General features: G+C 37.3%; 1 protein-coding gene across 42 annotated transcripts in view; it reads right to left on the bottom strand.

The window, feature by feature from the left end:
* The window catches only part of DST (dystonin), a 297,166-nt gene that overhangs the window by 92,887 nt on the left and 182,149 nt on the right, over positions 1-22,130 (bottom strand). For 31 of the 42 annotated variants that reach the window (XM_072036347.1, XM_038176486.2, XM_072036332.1 and 28 more), the window contains 13 exons: positions 20,107-20,195; positions 18,967-19,102; positions 12,524-17,839; positions 12,171-12,317; positions 11,790-12,005; positions 11,462-11,608; positions 10,168-10,401; positions 8,177-8,329; positions 7,512-7,745; positions 6,969-7,250; positions 4,602-5,147; positions 2,951-3,127; positions 160-283 (listed from right to left, as the gene is read on the bottom strand). In XM_072036347.1, coding sequence (XP_071892448.1) covers positions 160-283; positions 2,951-3,127; positions 4,602-5,147; positions 6,969-7,250; positions 7,512-7,745; positions 8,177-8,329; positions 10,168-10,401; positions 11,462-11,608; positions 11,790-12,005; positions 12,171-12,317; positions 12,524-17,839; positions 18,967-19,102; positions 20,107-20,195 — 7,801 coding nt within the window. The remainder of the gene's footprint in view (positions 1-159; positions 284-2,950; positions 3,128-4,601; positions 5,148-6,968; positions 7,251-7,511; positions 7,746-8,176; positions 8,330-10,167; positions 10,402-11,461; positions 11,609-11,789; positions 12,006-12,170; positions 12,318-12,523; positions 17,840-18,966; positions 19,103-20,106; positions 20,196-22,130) is intronic. The other 11 variants (XM_072036340.1, XM_072036341.1, XM_072036342.1 and 8 more) reach the window with 1 other exon arrangement.

The following is a 22,130-nucleotide window of genomic DNA, read 5'->3' as shown; positions in this document are numbered from 1 at the left end:
AGCACAACAAAGAATTTACCGTGTTGTAACAGCTTATATCTCAACAAAACACAGACGTGAGCAGTGACACAGAGATGTGGAAACTCTGTATTTTGTCTCTTCTGCTATCTGCATGCCACAAGTGATAAAAACGCGTATTAAGAAAAGCAAGCATTTTACCCAGTGTTTTCTGAATCTCATCTTTGTCTGGTGTCAACTCCCCTCTGGTATCCAAAAGCACTTCAGCAGCTTTTTTCAGTTTTTCTACAGCAATTTGGTGGTTAGACACTTGTCCTTGAAGAACCTGTAAAATTCCACAATTGCCAATTACGCAGTTCAGTATAGCTAAAAGGTACACATGTAAGGCTCAAAATATGCCACACAACCTAAACTTAGTGCTGGGAATAAACTAATTTAATTTGTGGCCTCTCCACAAATCTTCACCACTGGCTTTGACTAGTCTTGGCCTTCTGGCCCTTGTTTTAGTTTATTCACCATCTTTATCTTCTGTCCTACAGTACGTCTCTGACTCAACTGGCTGTCTTACATGTAACTTCAAAATGTGTCTTTTGGTTAATTGTTTCTTAAAGAGCATTTGTACTGACTCAAGTGTTATCCAAAAGAAAAACAAACATATTTTCAATTCAGCATCAGAGAACAGAGAAAAAAAACATATAGACAGCAGCAGTTACACACTAACCATCAGTTGTATCAACAAAGGATCAGGCTGATATTGTAGCACCAACATGAATACCTTGAAACAATGTCATCATCTTTATAGTTTTTAAAACTTCCTGGAGCCAGCAACACCAATTTTTTCCTAAGTTTCTCCTTCTAACCAAGGACCACAGTTTTAGAGACTACCCCAGCTATGACTTGTTCCAGAATCAAGAGAGACTTAATCAACTTCTGAAAGTGGCTTTCTCTCTCCAGTGTATAAAACCACTTTAGAGTGAACAGTCTCTAAAGTACTTCAGGTCTCTGTGCTAGTGCATATGACGTATCTTTGTCTTGATTTGCTTGAACTTTGCAGAAGTCCAAACTGAAGGGCCCTCTCATTTTTTTCTGATACACACTAATGCTATGGACATACAATTCAATCCCATCTGCCATGCCGGGACAAAGAAGTCATGTCAGTGCATTCAGCACTGGTAGCCAGAGCACAACATTATGCTGGAACATATCGTATCTTGCTACCCTGTTGACAAAATAAAATTTAGACAGACCTGGAGAGAACTTTTCCTTACACTAGTGAAATATACTATACTTGTACAAAAGAAAGAGAAAAGAGAAAAAAAATTAAAAAGACATACCAAAAACTTTGCAATGCTGGCAGAAAGCAAGCAAACTTATGCCAGAGGCGCTGAAGATTATTCTGAAGAACAGTTAATCCCCATAAAAAGATTAGACTCCACCATACTGCCAAGGCCTGTGTCTAGCTGGATTATCAGCTGCATGTGTTGGCTAGAAGGGACAGCTTTAACTTGCAACACCTGACTTCTTCAGAAATTCTGTTTTGCTTTCATTAATTGTCTTTCTTTCTTCAGGCTCCTGTTTTTTCTCTTCCTTTGAATCTTTTGAATCCTTGCATCTTTGTAGTCTCTCCCTTCTTCCCTGCTCATATTCATCGAGTGCTCTTTTGTGTGGCAAGTAATCCATGTAGGCATTTCATAAAAGAGCCCTAATACTCACTCCTTTTATACTACTTGCATGAAAATTGGCATTATACAGGACATAATTCGTTTTGGCATAAGAAACAGAAGTTTAAATGGGGCTTCAAATTGTAATTGGTGTTATTTCTACCTTTCTAGTGTTTGGAAGTACAAATGCACCTCAATTGTTCCAATGTTTTGGAGACCAAAATTTACGCTTTTATTTATGAAAGAACAGCTAATTTTCTTAAATCTTACATAATTACTATATATTTTTTTAATTCCTGTGGCAGATTTGAAAGATACCATGTAGTAAATGTATGACTTTCAGACTGTTCTAAGGGAAGTAGTTAAAGCATCCACTTTCCAAGAGATATTGATTACTGTTTGTCAACAGCAAACATACCAGACCTGCATAGAAACTCCACATAGCACAGCTCAAACAGCGATGAGAAGTCTGAACAGTAACCTTGCTTACTGAGAAATAAAGAATTTGCATTTTAATTATAGTAGATAAAAGAATGTGTTTATGAAAATACAAGAGTCAGTTCTAAGATAACAGACTGTATGAAACTTTAAACAAGCCACTTTATATTTGGGTTCCTAAAGCCTCCTGTAAGCCTACTGTTTATGAACCTAACTAGTGGTTTACCTTCACAAGCTCCACCACTATCCTGTCTTGCCTATACTAGGATTGACATAAAGTTGTGAGTTACTTCCTCAGTGGAAAAAAAAAAAACAAAAAAACAACAAACACCTGTTTTTTTGTGCAGTGCAAATTATTTTATATCTGCTTTTAGTGGGGCCTGTAGTATTGGTTACAATTGGAGAAAGTAAACAGACTAGAATAACTGTGTACTGCTGATCCAGTGTGATCCCTTACTGGAGATAATGCAGTAAAACAAAAATGTGAATAGAAAAAAGTAAGAGTCTCAGACAAAAAACAACATATGGTCTTCTCCATCAGGAACCTGGTCACAAGCCCTACTGTGACAACAAACTGGAATCACTAAATCCTTTGTTAGTTCAAAAATTTTCCAGATTTCACCTACTATTTGCTAAGTGACATGAAACACATCTAGTTTTCATCGCTGCTGATGGCATCTTGGTCCCCCATTTTATTTTCACTCTAGTTCTTTTCAGATAACACACTAGGCAGCTGAATTTGAGAACTATAAAAGTTGCATGCAGACTTGCAAGGCAAGAATTTGGCCTGCAGCCACTTGGATTATATTAGATTATCCAGTTTTTCTGACAGAAAGCAGTTCCTTTTAGGACAGAAGAACTTCTGCTTTTTAAAGCTTTTTAAAGCTTTTTACCTTTGTTTCTTCCAGTTGTCTTTGGAGATTTTTGGGATCCACTGCAATTGGCTCTGACAGTTGTTTGTTAACAGCTATTTCAGAGGCCTGAAGACCTGACAAAAGTCCAGATGAGGCATCTTCATAATGCTGGTATTTATCTGCCAGGTCTTTAAGGTTATTTCCAAGGATGCTACACTAAAAGAGTAGAAAACAAAAAAAAGGAAATACATTAAACTGTTTGTTGTGTTTCATAACAATCTCACTGTCTCATTTTCATTTCCTGAAATACTGAATTCATTTTTCCTGTCGTCGTTCCACTGACTAATTGATTTTTGAACTCAGGTGAGACAGTTGGGCAGGCTATACAGTTCTTCCTACTTTGTGCTTCTCAAGCATAATTTACGATCAGTTCAACAATACAATCAGCAAACCAGAATTTAACCCATTGTATCAGAACAGGAAAAACTTTAGGAAGACTTTTTGATCCACCAACCTAAATATTCGTTATCAGCACTCTGACACCAAAAATCTAGCCAATAGAAGCTAGAAATTTTCCAAAAAAACAGAAGGTATGTGCATATTCTTTAAAATACAGAGAACAGATAATTGTTTCCATAAATATCTTATCTGCCTAACAAATCCAAAGCAATATTTCTCCATAAGGCACATACGCTTTGTTTTGGTAACTTAAAGATGTCATCTATCCAAGTTCCTATTAGAACTATATGTTAGTATTGTCCCAAAATGTACACAGTGAATCATCACATAAAGAGATCAGTGAAACTCTGTTTCAGTCTTTTCAGAGATGGTTAGACAATCTGACTGTACACAGTCCTAATATTTATAAACTACTGTGTTAAATAATATTTATAAAGTCTCTTTAAATATTTATATTTTGAACCTTAGATACACTATATTTTAATATTTACATTTGGTACTTCAGCTCCACCTGGTGGGCAAATATAGAATGCACTCAGTTACACAGCCAATTAACTAAGAACTGACTAGATTCTTTCGATAATACAAGTCTATAAACTCGTGTGTGTGCACAAATGCATAAATATATATGTCACTGTTAAATACATAATATATATGCAGTGTAAGTATATCATACATTAAATATTTTATTACAGACAACAAGCCTTTACAAAAGGCAAAAAAGTTCCTGCAAGCCAATCTACAACCCAGAAGATCTCACTTTTTAAGTCTGCTCTTCAAGTTCTTGATTTAGTAAGACAAGTCTACTTTGTGCTGGTTTTTCTCTTCATAGTTAGAGTCAGACATTTAAGGTACTTCTATTACATCTGTGCTAAATGTTTATATGTAAAGGGTAGATTCTGGCAAGTTGACCAAAGTGAGATCACAAATAAAGCTAATGGGATAGAATTTTTGTATGTATAAAAGTAAGTTCTTTGAAATTTTTTCAATTAAATCTTTACATTCACACTCACACTAAACACAAAGTAGAAAATGTCAACCATTCAGACCTTAGATATTCTGGCACTCAACTAATGCAGATATTCTAGTAAAGCTTCTTGTTCTATTATCTAAAATTAACAAACAAAGAATTTACAACTTCACACAGTAATTTGCTTCACCAATTAACCCCTCTTTATACTAATTTCCAAAATCATAGCAGCCTATCCTATTTGGTATAAATAAAACTTACCTTAGTATAGAGAGATTTAAAACGATCTGAAGCACTATCCAGTTTATTCTGCACTTCAGCATAAGTAGCCGAAGTATCAATGCCATCTTTGTCAACCTTGACACCGTCTCTTTTGCTACATGACCTTGCTGCGTCCAGAACTCTTTGTCCAGAAATTGTAATATACCGTAAATCACCTTTGTGAGATATAACATCTTCTGAAAAACTCTTTTGCCTTTTCAATTTGACCATAATACCGCTGAAGTCAGAAGCACCAGCCTCCAAATTGTCCAGTTCTTGTTCTGCCTGCTGCAGCCAGGTTTCGAATTCACTATAGTCTGTATCAAACTTCTCCAGTTCTTCCCTCAGAGAATGAGTCATCTTCATTTTCCGTTCAGATTCAGCTAAGGCAGTCTCGTACTGAGCCTTCAGCTCTTTCATGTTCCTTTGCATCTTCTCTTTTTCTTCAGGGGAAAGGTAGTGGCCTTGCTTCTCAAGTAGTGCCTGAGCAGATTGAGTTGCTATTATGACAGCCTGCTGCTGTGAAATAATTTTCTCATGTTGAGCCTGCAAGAAAAAATAAAATAATTATGACCAGCACCTTCTCAGATGATTCCATTAGACAAGTACTGTCTTGAAATCTCTGCTGAATTCTGCTTAGAAATGACAAGTAAAAAAATGTCCATCAAAATGATGAAGAGCTTTTAAAATTTTCCTGTTATTTATTTAAAACATTTTCTGACTAATTTAGGGGAAAGCTTGACTCCTGGTCAGCATATTCCTTTGCTGTTTCAAAAATTTAAGAAATATTTGATGGTAAGCTTAACCAGATTTACAGTCCATGACCAAATGGAGTAAATACCACTGGATATATAACTACACAAACACTTCCTCCTATACCTCTAAAAGACAACTCTGTGTAGTTAAACTACACATTATCAATCTTTTTAGTTTAGTTTTGTTTTTTTCCTAATAGAATTTATTTGCTTATTACTTAATACTTAGGGTGGTGTGCTTAATGTAATCTTTTTTTTTTCTGGTTCTCTGTCTCAAAATAAAATTTAGTCAATTAACAATCTGAAGCTAGGCAACTTCCAAAATCAGAAATGTTCTACTTTCTGTAACTTATACAGTAGTTAGCATTTCAAACCAACAGGCCAAAAGGAGTGAAAGCATCAAACTTTAATAAGAATTAAGATATTTCCTTCTTATTTTCTTAGTGAACAAACATGCTTATAATCTGATTGAACAAACATATCCAAAGATTTTTTGTTTTGTTTTTCAATTTCAAGAGCAGTGATTCTTACCTAACATATCCTTAAAACAGGGCCTTTTGACATTAAAGATCAAGCCATATTTTGTGCATGTAAACTGTTTCAATATCATCAGAAAATAGTAAAACACATACACTAGAACTGTATACTAAATAAAATCTATATTTTAGATTATGTCTTTCCAAAAAAAAAAATTGCCATTCTTGAAGATCCTCAATTCCCATGTAAAATGGTTACATAAAATAGACTGGTATGCTTTTCTTCTATATCTATACTGGGTAATTATCCTATTGGCATTACATAAAGAAGAGAATTGTGAAAAAAGTGAAAGTAAATTCATTATGAAAACAAAACCAAGTTATTTCATTTCCTTCGTTTTTTTAATAAGAAAGGAAATCCAAAATAGTATCAGCTATCAGCATTACCAGTTTTAGCTATACTCCCATCAAACCATATATGAAAGTTTTCGGTTGCTCAACTGTAAGTAAACAAAGGCCATAACATTGAGCTCAATTATTTTAAATGCCTCCAATTAACTTACCTGGAAAATCTGTTTTTAAAATGCTGCACTGTGGTTTTATCTAACTCATTCCTCTGAAGCCCTGAAATAGTGCTTTCCAATGTGTGAAAGGGATAAGAAGTGAAGAGTACAATTTCAGCAAACTATTATCTGTAGCTATTTGTAATCAGTATTCACAGGGAACTGCAGGGGATTAAATTTGGCTACTACAAAGATTTTTGAAAAAAATCTCATAAAGAATGTGAATTTATGGTGCTGCTTCTTGCATTTTATTACCTGTAGAACTGATTAAAACATGACTGCACTGCATTAATTTCTCACTATAAAACTTAAAAATAATTGACTCACCATCAGAATTCTCAGAATTTGCCTTTGAAAATATGCTCTTTCTTATTTTGCAGTAATCAACCACAGTAACATTGAAGAATTGACAAATTTGCAATACATTCTAACTACCGAAATTCCTATCACTGCACATCACTAACTTCCTAGTGCCCTTTCCAAAATGTATTTCAGAAAGGATGTGATTGAATTCACTCAAGTTGAATGAAGACTGACATGTTTAGCACATAAATGTAAATACAGTAACAGCACCTTGACTTTCTGATACTGCTGGTTCAGATTATCTTCTGTGCTTTTTACTAGTCCATCCACTTGACTTTCAATGTCTTGCTCTATTTCCAACAGATTACCATTGACATCATCCTCTTCTCCTTCCAAAACCTTCATATCTCCCTCTTCAAAGTGCGTTCCATTCTGTTCTATCGCCTGCTTGAATTTCCTACCGTGCTCTGCTTCTTTATCCACATTTGATAACCAATCCAAGAGATTTTCTATTGTATTTTTACTTTCTTCCAGCTGTTCTATGGCTGCGACCTACAATGAAATTATTTTGGTTCAGAAATCTTCTTAAGGCACTACGTTATATCATATGCAAACAGACAATTTAAAATACATTAACATTAAAAATTGGCATATATATTGCTGTTTATTTTATAAAGAAAACAGAAAGCAGTTTATTAGTCACCCAAATTAAATACTTAATCTGTCCTCAGTATACCAATAACAAATTGCAAGACTAATCCCGTAAAACATATAAAAAGTTTGAATAAAAGTATGAAATGGTTGCCTAAGAACCTTTTCTGTTTCCTGTTTAATTGCTGTTGTCATAGCCTTATCCAGTTCTTTTTTGGACTCTTCTGCCTTCTGGCTAAGGAGCAAACACTTTGTCTTAGCTTCATTCAGTTTCTGTTCAAGAATAGTCTTGTCTTCTTGTGACAACTTCTCTCCGTTTTCTTTCAAGAAGGTTTCAGTATTTTTCACAATCTCTGCCAATGTCTGGGCACTTGCTCTCATGTCTTTTTGTATCTCCTTTTGAGAAAAAAAAAGATTGCAAATAGAAGTAAACACATTATTCACCAGATCTTTCTGATCAACCTTATTATAACTTCCTCTGCTCCAGGAACAAGCACTTTTTTTTTTCTTTCAGCAGCTCAGTTATTTTTTTCCCATATACACTGTAAAAAATGTGCAGAAGATGATGCTAAAAGGCAAGGTCTCAGTAGGAAAGCAAACAAACTGAAAGTACTCTGTTACATAAAGACACCAAGGGAAGTGCAAGTATCACTAGAAAACAAACAAACAAACAAAAAAAAAAACAGAATTGTAACCAACGCCTTGTGCAAAAATTCTTCAAATTTTTAAGCAGGTAAAAGCACTCCAGTCTTTATTCAACAAGGTAATCTAGTCACTCTCCTCTGCACTTAGTCGTTTTTACTTTATGTAACTAGAATTGTACGTACCTCTTGTCTGGTCTGGTATTGTTCTAGCTCAGCCTTGCTGTCTCCAATAACAAGAGACTCTTGCTGTCCAATGAGTCGATTTTCAGTCTGTCTAAGCAAATCACATATTTCCTGCAGTTTCTCTTTGCATTCCTGCTGCCGTTCAGCCACATCCTATATTAGAGCCAAATAGAATTGAACGATAAAACAAAAACTTCCCCACTATAAGAACTAACAGATACTCTAAGACGAATTAACCTTTGAACACCAATATTGCAAAGCAATCTTTTTAAAAGTATGCTGTAAACATGATAGCAGTGGTACAAAGAGCAAGATGAACATATAGAAGGTATGGATAAACCTCAAATATGTTGTAAGTAAGAGAGACCATGTTTGATGGAATTGCCCAATAGGAGTCTGGCCATGCACATATGTGAAAGATGAAATCTCCGAACGACAGGAGTGAAAATCCAGTCTCTTAACCGCTTGAAACCTGTGATAACCACTATTAATTCTGCAAAAAGGATATCAAAACAGAGGTTAGTTGTGATTGTGAGTTAGCTCTTGTTGGTATGCATAATATGTTACCTGAATAGAAAATGCTGACTTCTTAAGCAATAGAAAAGAACAAAACATGCAAGAAACATTACTGTTACTACATCTTATAAAAGTATTTATGTTTCTCTTCTATTTTACGTTTCTTTGGAAAAGCATGATGGAAACAAACGTTTTTAGAATGGTAAAGCGATACAAAGCCCTCAGAATACTGAAACACCTTTCAGTGTGCATAAACTGGGGGATGAGGTGGCAATTCTGAATTTTCACTGTGCTTCTGTGACAGAAGAGGAGATGTAGTTACGCAGCAGCATCTGTCAGCCTTCGACTACGAAGCTGGCCTATGTTTGCCAGCTGCAGCTATGCCAGCTGAAGAGGTAACTGTACCAGTTTGACTCAGGGTGCTTCTCAATGCCCATACGTAGAATTACAGATCTGATTTAATCATATTTCTGTCTCTCTAATCTGTCTCAGTCAAAATGAGCTATGGTAGCAAAGATTTAAACAAATCTGGTACTTGCCTATAAAGACCTAAAAAAAAGATCACACAAGCAGATGACATGGCAAATCAAAGGAAAAGAAAATTGTCAGCAAGACAGAAGAGAGAAGCAGTGGTGGAATAGTAAACTTCTCCATCAGTATAGCTGCAGCCAGAAGAGGACATGAGTTCACTGCTTCATTTAAACAATCCTTAAAAGAACTGATTATAATGCCTGAAACTGCACCTGTCCATAATCTAATATGCTGTTCCTGTGACCTCTGATTGTAACAATGAAAGGCAAAAATGACAATTCACCAAACTTTAGAGACTTATAAAATATCCTGAGCTGGAAGGGACCCACAAGAATCACTGACTCCAACTTCTGGCTCCTCACAGGAACACCCCAAAATCAAACCGAGAGAGCATTGTCCAAATGCTTCTTGAACTCTGGCAGACTCAGTGCAGCAACCACTGCCCTGGTCACCATGTTCCAGTGCCTGACCAGTGAAGAACCTTTCCCTCATACCCTACCTGACCCTCCCCTGTCCCAGCTCCATGCCGTTCCCTTGGGTCCTGTCACTGTCCCCAGAGAGCAGAGCTCAGCGCCTGCCCCTCCGCTCCCCTCGTGAGGGAGCTGCAGGCCGCCATGAGGCCTCCCCTCAGCCTGCTCTGCTCTGGGCTGAACAAACCATGTGACTTCAGCTGCTCCTCATATGTCTTCCTTTCTAGACCCTTCACCATCTCTGTCTTCTGGATACATTCTAATGGTTTTATATGCTTCTTATATTGTGGACTTCAAAACTGTACACAGTACTGGAGGTGAAGCCTCACCAGATCAATACCATCTTAGAAGAACTATGAATGTATCTGTAGTGAAATCAGGAAGATAAGAATACACTTAATAGTGCATACTGGTATTAAAATTCCTCATCCATAGACAAAAACACTCAGCACGCATTTACACAGAAAGGCAAACCTTCTGATCACCCAGCTCTTGCGCTGCCTTTAACTGAGTCTCTAAACTTTCCACTTGAGATGTTATTGCTTCCTGTACTTCCTGAAAAGATTTCTGGGTGGTATTTAAGAGCCTCAGAAGCTGTTTGCTCTGATTAGGAGAAAGATCTTGGGCATGTTCAGAAATGAAGAACTGAACATCAAACGCAGTGGACTCCAGTTGCATTTTTGTACAGCCAAGCTCTGCAGCAGCGTTCTGTAAATAAAGACAAAGGAAATGGCTAGCAAGGAAGACAAATTCAGTACAAATAAAACATAAATACCACTATCTTCTGTACTTAGCCCTTGTTCCAAAATGCTTTTGAGAGACATTGTAGCCACAGTTAATCAAAAATGTGTAAGGATCATTCTGACACATTCCACTAAGGGTTTCTGAATTTGTGTATGGTTTGCCTCTGGCACAGTCCATGTGCAAGTAATAAATAGGATGATCTTGAAAATCTCTTTGTTTTCTCATGGATGTCTGTGAACATGCTGACCTTCAACACCGAAGAATTTAAGGCGAGCATGCACTGACTGAAATGGCAGCTTTGGTTTAAGTTTTCTAGATTCTAGATCTGAAGACATAGAAATGGTAACATTTTTACTTTAAAGTGTTTCCATTCTTCACTCCACAATGAGAAGCCCTGTCTCCAGCAGTGTGGCAAATTCTGCCCACAACTACATCCTGTTCAGCCTTTACAACAATATAACACATACTGGAACACCATTAAAGCACAGTAAAATAATGTCATTTTTAACATTCATACATACAGAAGTAATATATACATACAGTATAATACTGTATGAACACCACTAAAAACTTGATCTGATTTGTTTTTCATAACTCATTTCAACGAAGTGGGAAACGAAGGGGATTTTTATTTTTACCCATCTTCTCTTACATGTAATTGATTTGGAAGGTAGCTAAGCTTTAGTATAGAATCCAGATCTTTTTTTAAAGATTTAATTGTAATAATTAAAATATCTGTAACATAAACTAGATTTTCAAAAAAGGATGAGATTTATTACAACAAATATAAGGAGAACCAATAATCTTCTCACTAAGACAGACTGCAAAAAATTTTAAGGAGAAAAAGCAAATCAATAATACTTTTCTAATGGATCATTGAGTAATTGTATTCTTAAGTAATGAGCTCTAAATGTCTGATTAAGCAATAGAGGTTAATGAGCAGCTATACAAAAACTAGCTAAAAGTTCGTAACAAGAAGTAACATTTGCTAGAAGCACCAATATCTGCTATAAAGAATACATACTTTGAGTAGTTGTAAACTTTGCTTCATATCTTCAATGTCATTAGTATTCACTGTGAAGTCATTCACGATTTTACTGTGTTCTGAGATCCAGTCCGAAAATCTCTGGAGTTTGCTTAAAAGTTGCTGATGTGATTCTGCAAGCTTAGACTAGAAAGGGAAATTGTGTATTTATTTATGCCCCCAGAGTCCAGTCACATTTTCATTCACATGTTAAATGGAATCATACATGTACTTTATGTTCAGATAAAACAAAACCCTTATTTTTTTAGCTGAACTACCTTAAGAAAAGCAAGACAAAATATACAGATGTACAGTGATAAAAACATACCATTTCTGAGTCAATAGCACAGACTATTTGTTTTGCTCGTTTTGAAGATGCATCACAGACCACCAAAAATGCTTCCTGCAGATAGTCATAGCTTATCTTTAGCTCTTGAAGTTTCTCTTGGGGAACATCCTTGTGATTAAACTTTAAAAACTCTTCTGTCAACTTTGTATCCTTTTTTAGGATAATTGCAAAGGTAGCCAATCCAGATTCAAATGACTGCAAAGAGAATATATATACAATGCATTAAGTTACTATGCAAGAAAGAAATTTACATCTGATTTATTTTAATTATATTTGAAATCTCACATTTTTTTCCCCTCGTCTGAGGTCTTTTTCTAGCTCCCATCACTGAAGTGCTAGCATAAAGAACACTTTACTGACCTCTAGTTGTTCTAATTGTTCTTTTAGTATTTCCAGGTTGCTACTAATAGGTTTCTGGTTATCTAGGTGGCTTTTCATTTCTTGAAGCACCGTCAAATGTTCTCTCATTTTCTCTGTTAACTTGAAACATTTCTGTACTCCATCGACCTAAAAATGGGTTTTAACAATAAGAAAAGTTTTTCCAAATTGGCAGACCAAAAATAAGCAATAAAAATCCTTTTAAATTGTTTTAAATTTATTTATTTATTTTTGTAACCATTATTCCAATTTAATTATTCTCTCCAGCAATTAGAAGGATTCATGCAATTCCTTTAACACAGTAAACATAACACGTACCAGCTGCTGTTACTTACCATGCTAGTGAGGTTGTCAGCTAGGACTGCTTCTTTGCTTTTGTAAGCAGGTTCAGTAACACCTTTGGAAAGGCTGTCTGTCTTCTCATGCTCCTGGTCAATTTTCCAAGCAACAGCTATGTCATCTGCCAATGTTTTCTCTTTAGGAATTTCAGATCCAAACTCTGGTTGTTCTGTGGAGAAAAGAGTACAAAGCCCATCTACTTTGCCTTTACCTTCATGTCCTGTGGTGATGCCAGCAACCTGTGAGCTCGTAAGCAAACCACTTATCAGCTCCTCTAACTTGCTTGTACATTCATCTCCAGATGACATTTGAAAAATCTCCGTAAGCTCAGAAGTCCTAAGTTTTGGAACAGGACCTTTCACCTCTTGGTCTATTTCACTCTTCATTTCTTTTGGATCATCCATCTTTTGCTTACAGGATTCCTGCTTTAGGATATCACGAAGAAGATCAGGACTTCTGCAATCAGGCCAGAGTAAGGAAAGAGCATCGCTGTCCTTCGGCTCTGTGCGTGGTGCAGTAACCATCAATGCTGTTCTAACAGTGCTGCTTGTTTGACTAAGATTTGACTCACAAGACATGCTGCTTCCAGGCTGGGTGCTTCTAACCATTGCAAGTAAATTTTGCATCAGAGTTTTGGTATCAGAGTAACTTAGGGGTTCACCCTCTTCCTTGCAGTAAATATGTCCCACCTTCAATTTCCTTTGTAATATATTCTTTAAGTCTTCCATTAGTGTGTCAGACACTTCTGGTGACTGTGAAAAGCCCTTCTTTACTTGGAAATCTTTGCAAGGTCCTATTTCCGTTTGTAATGATTCCATGGACATTTGTTTTTTGAAACCACTTTCAAAGGAAGAAGTCTCACTGGACAGGAACTCACCCTTTGTGTTTTTCAGCCCTTCATATTCTTTCTGGTCAACATTAATCAAGTCAGCCCCTACGCTGCTCAGAACTGCAGAAGAAGCGTCAGTGGTATGTGTATGATTCCCAGAAGGTAGCACAACAATCCCATCCCCTGATTCTTTGGCATCCTCAGTGCTTCCTAAAGCACCTGCTTTTGTAAGGGTAAGTTCATTATCACTGCTACTCCTGTTTTCTGAGATGTCTTTATGAACACTGTCAGTACTTTGACAGACAACTGTCTCCCCAATGTCGGGCAAAATCTGGCCAATATTTACTTTTTCTTTACTTGAATTAGGATTTTCTCTATCAGCCTTAGTTGCTGATGCATCAAATATTTCCCCAAGACTTTCCATAAGTATGGGACTTTTACTTAGCTCCATAATATCACATTCCTTTATAATATTTTCTCTATCTTTATTTTCTGCACGAATTTCAAAACCTTCTCCTATTTGATCATGCTTCCTGTTGGTAATTGGGTCTACCTGGTCACGAAGTGAGCTATCATCACTTGGATAAGGCACATCTGTGAGGAATTCAGTGTCCTTTTGGGATGAACTTGCCTTTAGTTGTTCCATACCAGCCATGTCATTTAATATTTTTTTCTCTGCAAATACTGCTTCTCTTTGTCTTTGTCCATGACTTGAGTGTAATATTGGCATAGTATTATTGGTTTTGTTCATGCTATCAGTAAAGCATTCGGAGAGAAGCATATTCGTCTGAGTACTTTCATCATCACCATTAGGTTGCTTTGTAATTAGGAATGGTGTTACATTAATGTCAGATGTCATAGTATCATCAAGAATCTGTGTTCTATTGCTTTCTTCACTCTTACAGGACATCCATTTAGTGTCAAAGGTATTTTCAGACCAAATATGCTCTGTAGGATCTTGTGACATGTGTTTACTTTCGACATAAATCCCATATTCATTTTCTGTTTTCTTTTGTCTTTCTTCTTTGCTTGTACATGTGACATCAACACATCTTTCTCCATAAACATCCGATGAAGTTTCACATTTTCCCAAGGACAGTTTTCTATTGCCATGGTTGGACTGGAATTGCAAACTGTACCCTGTCTGGTGGCCTAAAGAATAGCAAAAGTCATCAATATCCTGTTTATTTTCATCACTATTTTCTATGTCTCCTACAGAAATTAACAGCTGCTCATCTTTGTTTTTACATTGATGGTGTGAGTAAAAAGTATCCATTTCTTCATCACTGTCAGAATCAGTATCAGAGTCGTCGTAACTATCATAATCAATACAGTCATAATCATAATCTTCCTCCTCCTGTGTTCCTTCAGATTCATCCTCACTGGAGGTGCTTTCTGCTTTCATTTCATCTTCCTCATTTCTGTCTCGCTGTACGTTTGTTTCATACACATTCAATAAAGAAGTGAGGCATTCCTCCTTTCTTCCTTCACTCTCCAGAGTAACTGGTAATTTTTGCTTCTCTCCAAAGCCCCCTGTTCTTTCCCTTTCCTCCTCAAGGACTGTTTCCAACATTTCAGCCCTTGCAGAAGCTGTATTTATGCTGTCAGGTAGACCTATCAGATTTACATCCCTTAAGTAATGGCCATTCTCTCCAGCACTAATTGGAAGTTCTTGAAAAGAGTTGTTCTCTTCTCCCAGAGCTATCAGACCACCGCCCTCCTCTTTTCCCAATGGAACATTCTCTGGCTCTGGTGTATCAACATCCCTTAACTGCAAGGTATCAAAATCATCATCACCTTGAGGGGTGTCATAGGACTCGTCATCATCAATTTGTGGAGAACCATAGACATCACTGTCATCATCATCAACCTGAGGAGTTTCGTAGGCATCGTCGTCATCATCATCAAACAGCGAGCTGTCCCCTTCAGAGGCTACCTCACCATATTCATGCTCCAAGTGGTTACTTTCCAACTGTGGGATGCTATCACTGCCTTCCAGTGATGAGTCAGAACTACTACCTGGTAATAACCTGTCAAATGGCAGATCGCCTTCTTCTATTGCTAGACTTTGTGCTGTGCTGTTACTGTCCCCCACAGAAGGTCCGTCGTGTGTAACAGTATTGCTTTCCAACAAAGGCGTCCACTGTATGTCTCTACCATCTTCTAGACAAAGCTTATGTGGCAAATCAGTACAACTCTCCAGACACGGCCTGCCATGTCTGTAGGGATGGTCCTCTAGGGATGCCCTGTTATGCACATCAGTGGAGCCCAGCAGAGGTTGCTCACTATATCCATTATCTTCTAATTGTAGCGTGTGACCACATCGGCTCTCTGATTCTTCTGGAAGCCTATATTCAGTATCTGCACTGATAGACGAACCAAAATTCCTCTGAAAGTCATCTTTCTTTCCATTATCCAGCACCATTCTAAAACTGTCACCTTCTAGTAAGTGAGGCTCATATTGCATGCACCTTTCCACGTCTCTCCAGATTTTACTATCTGACAAGTCAGTCACACTCGAGGCCTTTTGTAAGGTTTTATCATTACTGTTTTCCTTACACAGACTGTCTGCCAAAAGAATATCCTCTTTCCCTGTTTCTGAAAAAAGATTTGGATTTGAGTCATTTAGAAGAAATCCTTCAATGTTTCCTGAATTTGCTTTCTGATCATTATGCTTACACAGCTCTACCTGCATCCACTCAGAATCCTCCAGAAGACCTTTGAGCACATTTCTGTCCGTGGAATTTTGAGTGCTACTTTCTACATTTCTAAGTTCTGGAGGTTTAGTTACCAACATCTCCTGTGCATATTCGGATTGCTCAGTACCACTAGTATTGCAAACATCTGATCTACACACATGGACATCTTTTTCCTGTAAACATTTATCATTCCCTAAATCATCAAACTGAATTAACTTTCTGTCATTAGAAGTGCTTTCAACACCTAAAAGACCACCTTGAACATTGCCCGCAATATTACTAAAATGGACATCGTCAGCTGACTTTTGATTAATTCCTTTAGGGCTAAACTCATTTTCATCAATATTGTACGAAGAAATATCCCCTTCCAGCAACATACTGATGGCTTCTTGCAGTTGTCCATCATACAATAAAAGTCTTCTTCCAGTGTTTGCATCCATATAACTATTTACCATCAGATAAGATATGAATAACTTCTTAGCTTGATCTGTATTACGACATACAGGGTCTTGTGTGCCAGAATCTTCGTGTTCTTCCTCACAGTCATGAAATACAGATGGCAAGAGCTCATATGTTGATAACCATTTTGCAACATTTTTACAAGGGGATTCTAATTCTTCTACACTGGGCATTTTATCTGGTAAAATCACACTGTTCAGAACAGACACAGTATTCATATCTATTAACCCTGACTGTGCAGCCTGATCTAGACCGAGTACTTCACAAGTTTCTGGAATATAAAGTGCAGCTATTTTCTGTCTATCATTTAGTATTTTGAATGCCAGCTCATTTGTTATCATCTCTTGGTGCAAAGAAGTTGATATTGGGAATATTTCACCCGTGTGAGGCCATATAAGTCCAACAAAGCCTCTCTGTGCTTCTAATACCAGCAGTGCACTGGTTGATGATATTAAATTGCATTGTACAGCTTCATCAACAGTCAAGCGTTGGCCTGAATTTGGACAAAGGATTCCACCAGCCTGAACCTGATGTGTGAGGATCCCACAAGCGGTGTCCTGATCTATCATCCCTTGTTTCATTGCCTCTTCCACAGTCAGTCGTTTCCCTGAGTCAGGGTCAATTATACCTCCAGACATCATCTGAGCCCCCAGCAGCCTGAACATTGTTTCCCGGTCGATGAGTCCTTCATGGGCTGCCCTCAAAATAGTTATCTTCCTTCCACATTTGAATGTGATTCTACCTTTTTCTTGTGGTTTCACAGGTAAGAGTCTTAACCCTGTTTCTTCATGTATTATGCTTCTATGAACCATCTGTTCAAGGGAAATCTTTTCAGCACAGTTAGGGTCTATGAGATCTTTACAAGTGTCTTTTTCCAGAAGCTTTGCATATAATGTTGGAGAAATCAGGTTTCTCTGGAAAGCACTCTGCAAAGTCAGGTGCTCTCCAGTAGATGGCAAAATCAAGTGCCCACTTGAAAGCTGATTCTCAAGAATCTTAATAGCTAAAGGTTCTGAAATTAGACCTTGTTCTAAAGCTGACACAACTGGAAGGTTTGATAATGATGATTCTGAAATAAGTTTCTTTGCATTATTTAATTCCTGCAACTGCAACAGAGTCTGCTGATCAATTAAGGCATGAGCTTTAGCTTCTTCCAAATCATAACATACTCCTGATTCTGGAGAAATGATTCCAGTGAGGATCAGCTGATTTTCGAGCAATCTAACTCCAGTGTCATAATCAATAAAACCTTTTAGAACAGACTGAAAAACTGAAAGGACTTCTCCAGTTGTTTGGTCAATGATACCAGCAATGACATTATTCACCTAAAAAGGAATATAAAAGAACAGCTATCACTATTTTTAGACAAATCTTAATATTTTTATTTTTTTTTTTTCTTTTGAATGCATGATAAGCATAAAAATGTGTACTTACCAGCACTGGATGAATGCTGTGAATGTTAGCAGCTCAAACGCGCAAGTGATCTATGTCAGTCATTGAACAGCACACGATGTGATAAAAGGTTTAAAATCAACATGCATCTGTGAATTGAAAACCTATGCTTTGCATACATAAATAGGGTTAGTGAAAGACAATAGAAGAGATGATTGCAGAGTGAGCAAACAGAACATGTACCTGAAAGGCAAATTTTCATGCTCTAAATGTCTGTGAAAGGTTAGAATATTCAGAAACAGTACGTGATTCAAAACAACCATGCTATTCATGTTTACAGCATACAGCACTTCTGTATATACGCTCAACAATATGGAACCAGATATTCTAGCACCAAATACTGCATTTAGTTTGCATGGAAAGTATGAAGTCAGTTTGGCAACACTATTTAAACTAATTACACAGACGCTGCCCATAAATGTATATGAGAATACTCATTTGCAACATTTTTTTGAGAATCCCATATTTATGATTGAGATCCATTAACACATGTATTTGTAGATCCATTAACAAATGTATTTGCAGTGTCTCAGAGTTATTAACGTTATGTACTCCCATATTTACGTCCAGATAAATTTTAAGAAAAACTGAAAGTAGATCCCTTCTGGGACACTTCTGAGTGATATATTGGAAAGATTAACATGTTATTTTATGGTGTCCTTTTTGCAGCACAAACGCAGATTTATGTAGCAGTCAAAGAATGGCTTTTAAGAGAAGAGTTAAGAGATGAATGATATGTTTATCTTTCTTCATGCAAGGCACACATTATTAAGACTCTTCACAAAAAAAACACACCCTGATGAGCAGAATATTCATATGCACAGGTAAGGTAACACACAGTATTTTATACCAAATACACAAAACCATCAGTCAGTTAAATCTCAAGTTCCTTTACACACAGGCTGTTAATTACAGCTTCATCTTTTACTCATCATGTATGGTTCCACAACCATGCAGTAACACTCAAGAAAGCTTGAAATGTGAGTTTCCATCTTGTTACCTTTTCTTCCATCTTTTCATCATCCAAATACTGTGCTTCCTGCAGCTGCTTCAAAGCTTCATTGGATAATAAGCTGTAGCTCTCCTGAAGGGATCTGACTTGTTTTTCCATTTCATTCCTCTCTTCATCTGTCATTCTATTAAAACAGAAATAAAAAAGGGGAAAGGAGATCTCTTGATAACTTGTGACAGAATCACAGAATGGTTAAGGTTGGAAGGGATCTCTGGAGACCATCTAGTCCAACCTCCCTCCTCAGGCAGGGTCCCCTAGAGCACATTAATCAGGCTGAACAGGCTTTTCCTCGTACATACATACTCCCACTCCCTTAATCATTTTAGTAGCCTTTCGCTGGACTTGCTCCAGGGGCTCCATATTTCTCTTGTACTGGGGTGTCCAGAACTGGACACAGTACTCCAGGTGAAGCCTCAACAGGGCTGAGCAGAGGGGGAGGATCACCTCCCTTGACCTGCTGGCAACGCTCTTCCTAATGCAGCACAGGATGCCATTGGCCTTAGCTGCAGGGAGCGATCAGGTTACCTTTAACTTAAAAAAAAAAGGGGGGGGCAGTGAGAGGTTGGGGAGAGGTGGAAGGAGAAGATTTATAAAAGTAGTCTGAAAAAATATAGTTTAATTAAGAGGATGTTCAAGATATATAGCTACTCTGGACAAGAGGTTAAAATCATCTACAATTTACTTTAAATGCCTTTGCTAAGGCATTTACCATTTGCATGTGCCTTTGTCTACTTATTACCAATGAAGACATGAATTATCCCAGCAATTTATCTTAAATAATATGATTTTAGATGCAAATGAAACAAACTTGTTATATATATAGTATGTAGTACTGTTTTGTTAATTATTTTGACTTCAAATTAAAATTACAATCTAACATTTTTTAAGCTGACCAGAGGTGCATAAACATAACAGAATTATTGTAATAAATAAAACCAAATCAAGGTTTTACCAGAATGAGAAGTCAAAATTATAAAACAAACAGAGAAGAACAATAACCACCTGTATGTCTACATATAGCACAATTGACTCTGTCACATGAGAATATGGTTTCTTTTTAAGCAAATAGTATATGCTGATTACAGTAATTTATGTTATTTGAAAAATAAAAGCATAGAAATGGCATACTTGTCACTGTGCTTAGCTAAAAATGCTTGAATAGTCTGCAGAGCTTCAGCTATTTGTTCCTTCTTGGTTGACATTTCATCAAGGGAAACCTGAAAAATAAACAACCTCTGTTTAAGACTTCACTATGCATCTGTATAAAAAGAGAAACAAACAAACAACATAATATTTCCATGTACAACAAAACTCAACAGCAAAGGAACTGGAAATTTTTATTAAAAATAGGGGCTATTCTTAGAACTAGTAGGGACTGTTCTTAGAATTAAGTTGTATCATATACGTATGGATAAGTCATTACACTAAGTCTTTTGGTAAAATAACCTGAGATGGAAAACTATTTGGTGAGACAAACAGAATTTATTTTAGAATGTTATTGTTTGAAACTTAAGCACTTAAAACCACTTAGTATTTGGTACAGTTTAAAGCAAATTTACAAAGATATGCATACAATGGTCATGATCAAGAAGTTGTGCATTACCATAAGAGTAATAAAAAATAAAAAAAAATAGCAGAAGGCCACAGACTTTCATGAAATTCTGTAACAGACACAAATGCAGTATTACTTAGAAAAAATGAATTATTGAAATTTTAATAAATATAAAATATTTATTAATATCCTCCTGTCATTTCTGTGTCATCCCCACTCACGTACTAGTTCTGACAGAGGAACTTGCAAGAATTTCATCTTTTAAGTTTTCTGAGAAACTGCCTTCAGTTCTTCAGACAAAAGCACTACCTTTGATTTTGGTTAAGCAAAGAGACAGTACTGAGGGGTGTCCAGGACTTCATTAACAAGCTGGGAGTACGTTCAACGCAGGTGTAAGTGAATGCTAGTAAGGGGCTTGGGTCCTGTTTTCACATGGGTTGGGACACAACTGATCTTCAACATAGTCTCCCTTTACATTCAGTACCAGTGACCTACAATGCCACTATTCATGCTGCTTGAACAAAAACACAGACAGCAAGCACAGTATGCATAATATGAGATGATATGAGCAGGATGAGGTGGGGTCACGGGCTCCCCCTTCCTTGGGGCACTGGCATCATGACGGTTCCTGCTTGCGCTGTGCCACTACTGGCAGCAGCTTCCCCTCCCACTAGGGCTACACTCTATAGCCCCCAGGCATCTGTGCGAAACATTTTTCAGCTAACATTAGTTACCAAAACAAAACAAAAAAATATATAAAAAATTAGTTACCGAGTTTTTACAAAACTTGTCTAGGCACCTGTACTAGGAGTGGAGACAAAACCAGGCACCTTTGGAAGGTGCCTTCTACCTCATAGGCCGTAATGGAAACACCCTCAGGAAATGGCTGCCGCCCATAGGCAGGAGGAAGCCAAGGCTGCTAACTCATAGGTTATTTTGTAAACAGCTAAATATTAAATAAATAAATACATAAATAGCTAAAGCTGAACAGGGAAGATGCTACCTGTAGTCACCATGGCAGACTGAAATGCTCAAAGTTGCTGGACACTGGCCCAATGCTGACAAGTGGTTTTCATCAAAGCCATCAAGAGTATAAGAAGACCAGAACTGAATGTTTTCTGTCGCTAACAGAACTAGCACTAGTGCCTCAAACAGGTCTGCACTTTGGTAGTAGAGTGCGCACAGCCTGTATGAACAAGCAGCACACTGGGACTGGTGGCAGGTGGGGGCTGCAGAGCTGCCATCCTGCCTGATGGGAAGCTTGACTCCTGTACATGCTGCCCCCCTAACTGGCACCAGTGCCCATGACCAAAATAAAAACACAGGAACAGGCGGCTTAAAAGACGGGCCAAAATCATGTTTGCATGACTACATATCCAGCCTACATCTGAGGGATGTGTAAAAGACAGTGCTTCATTTCTCTGCTGTGAAGTGGGCAGGTGGGCCTTCACTTGTGGAAATCCTTTTAGGTGTCACTAAGCTATTTTGTGTGACAAACCTGGCAGGGGAGCTACTAGAAATGACATGAAACTTCACAAATGTAAATGCACGGTCAGAGTAACAACTGTGCACAACAACAGACCTACCAAATACAAAGAAG

Source organism: Anas platyrhynchos, chromosome 3, assembly GCF_047663525.1.
Source record: "Anas platyrhynchos isolate ZD024472 breed Pekin duck chromosome 3, IASCAAS_PekinDuck_T2T, whole genome shotgun sequence".
In the NCBI taxonomy this organism is placed as follows: domain Eukaryota; kingdom Metazoa; phylum Chordata; class Aves; order Anseriformes; family Anatidae; genus Anas; species Anas platyrhynchos.
Note: the sequence above shows the minus strand (reverse complement) of the source record. Positions and strands in the feature narration are given on the sequence as shown.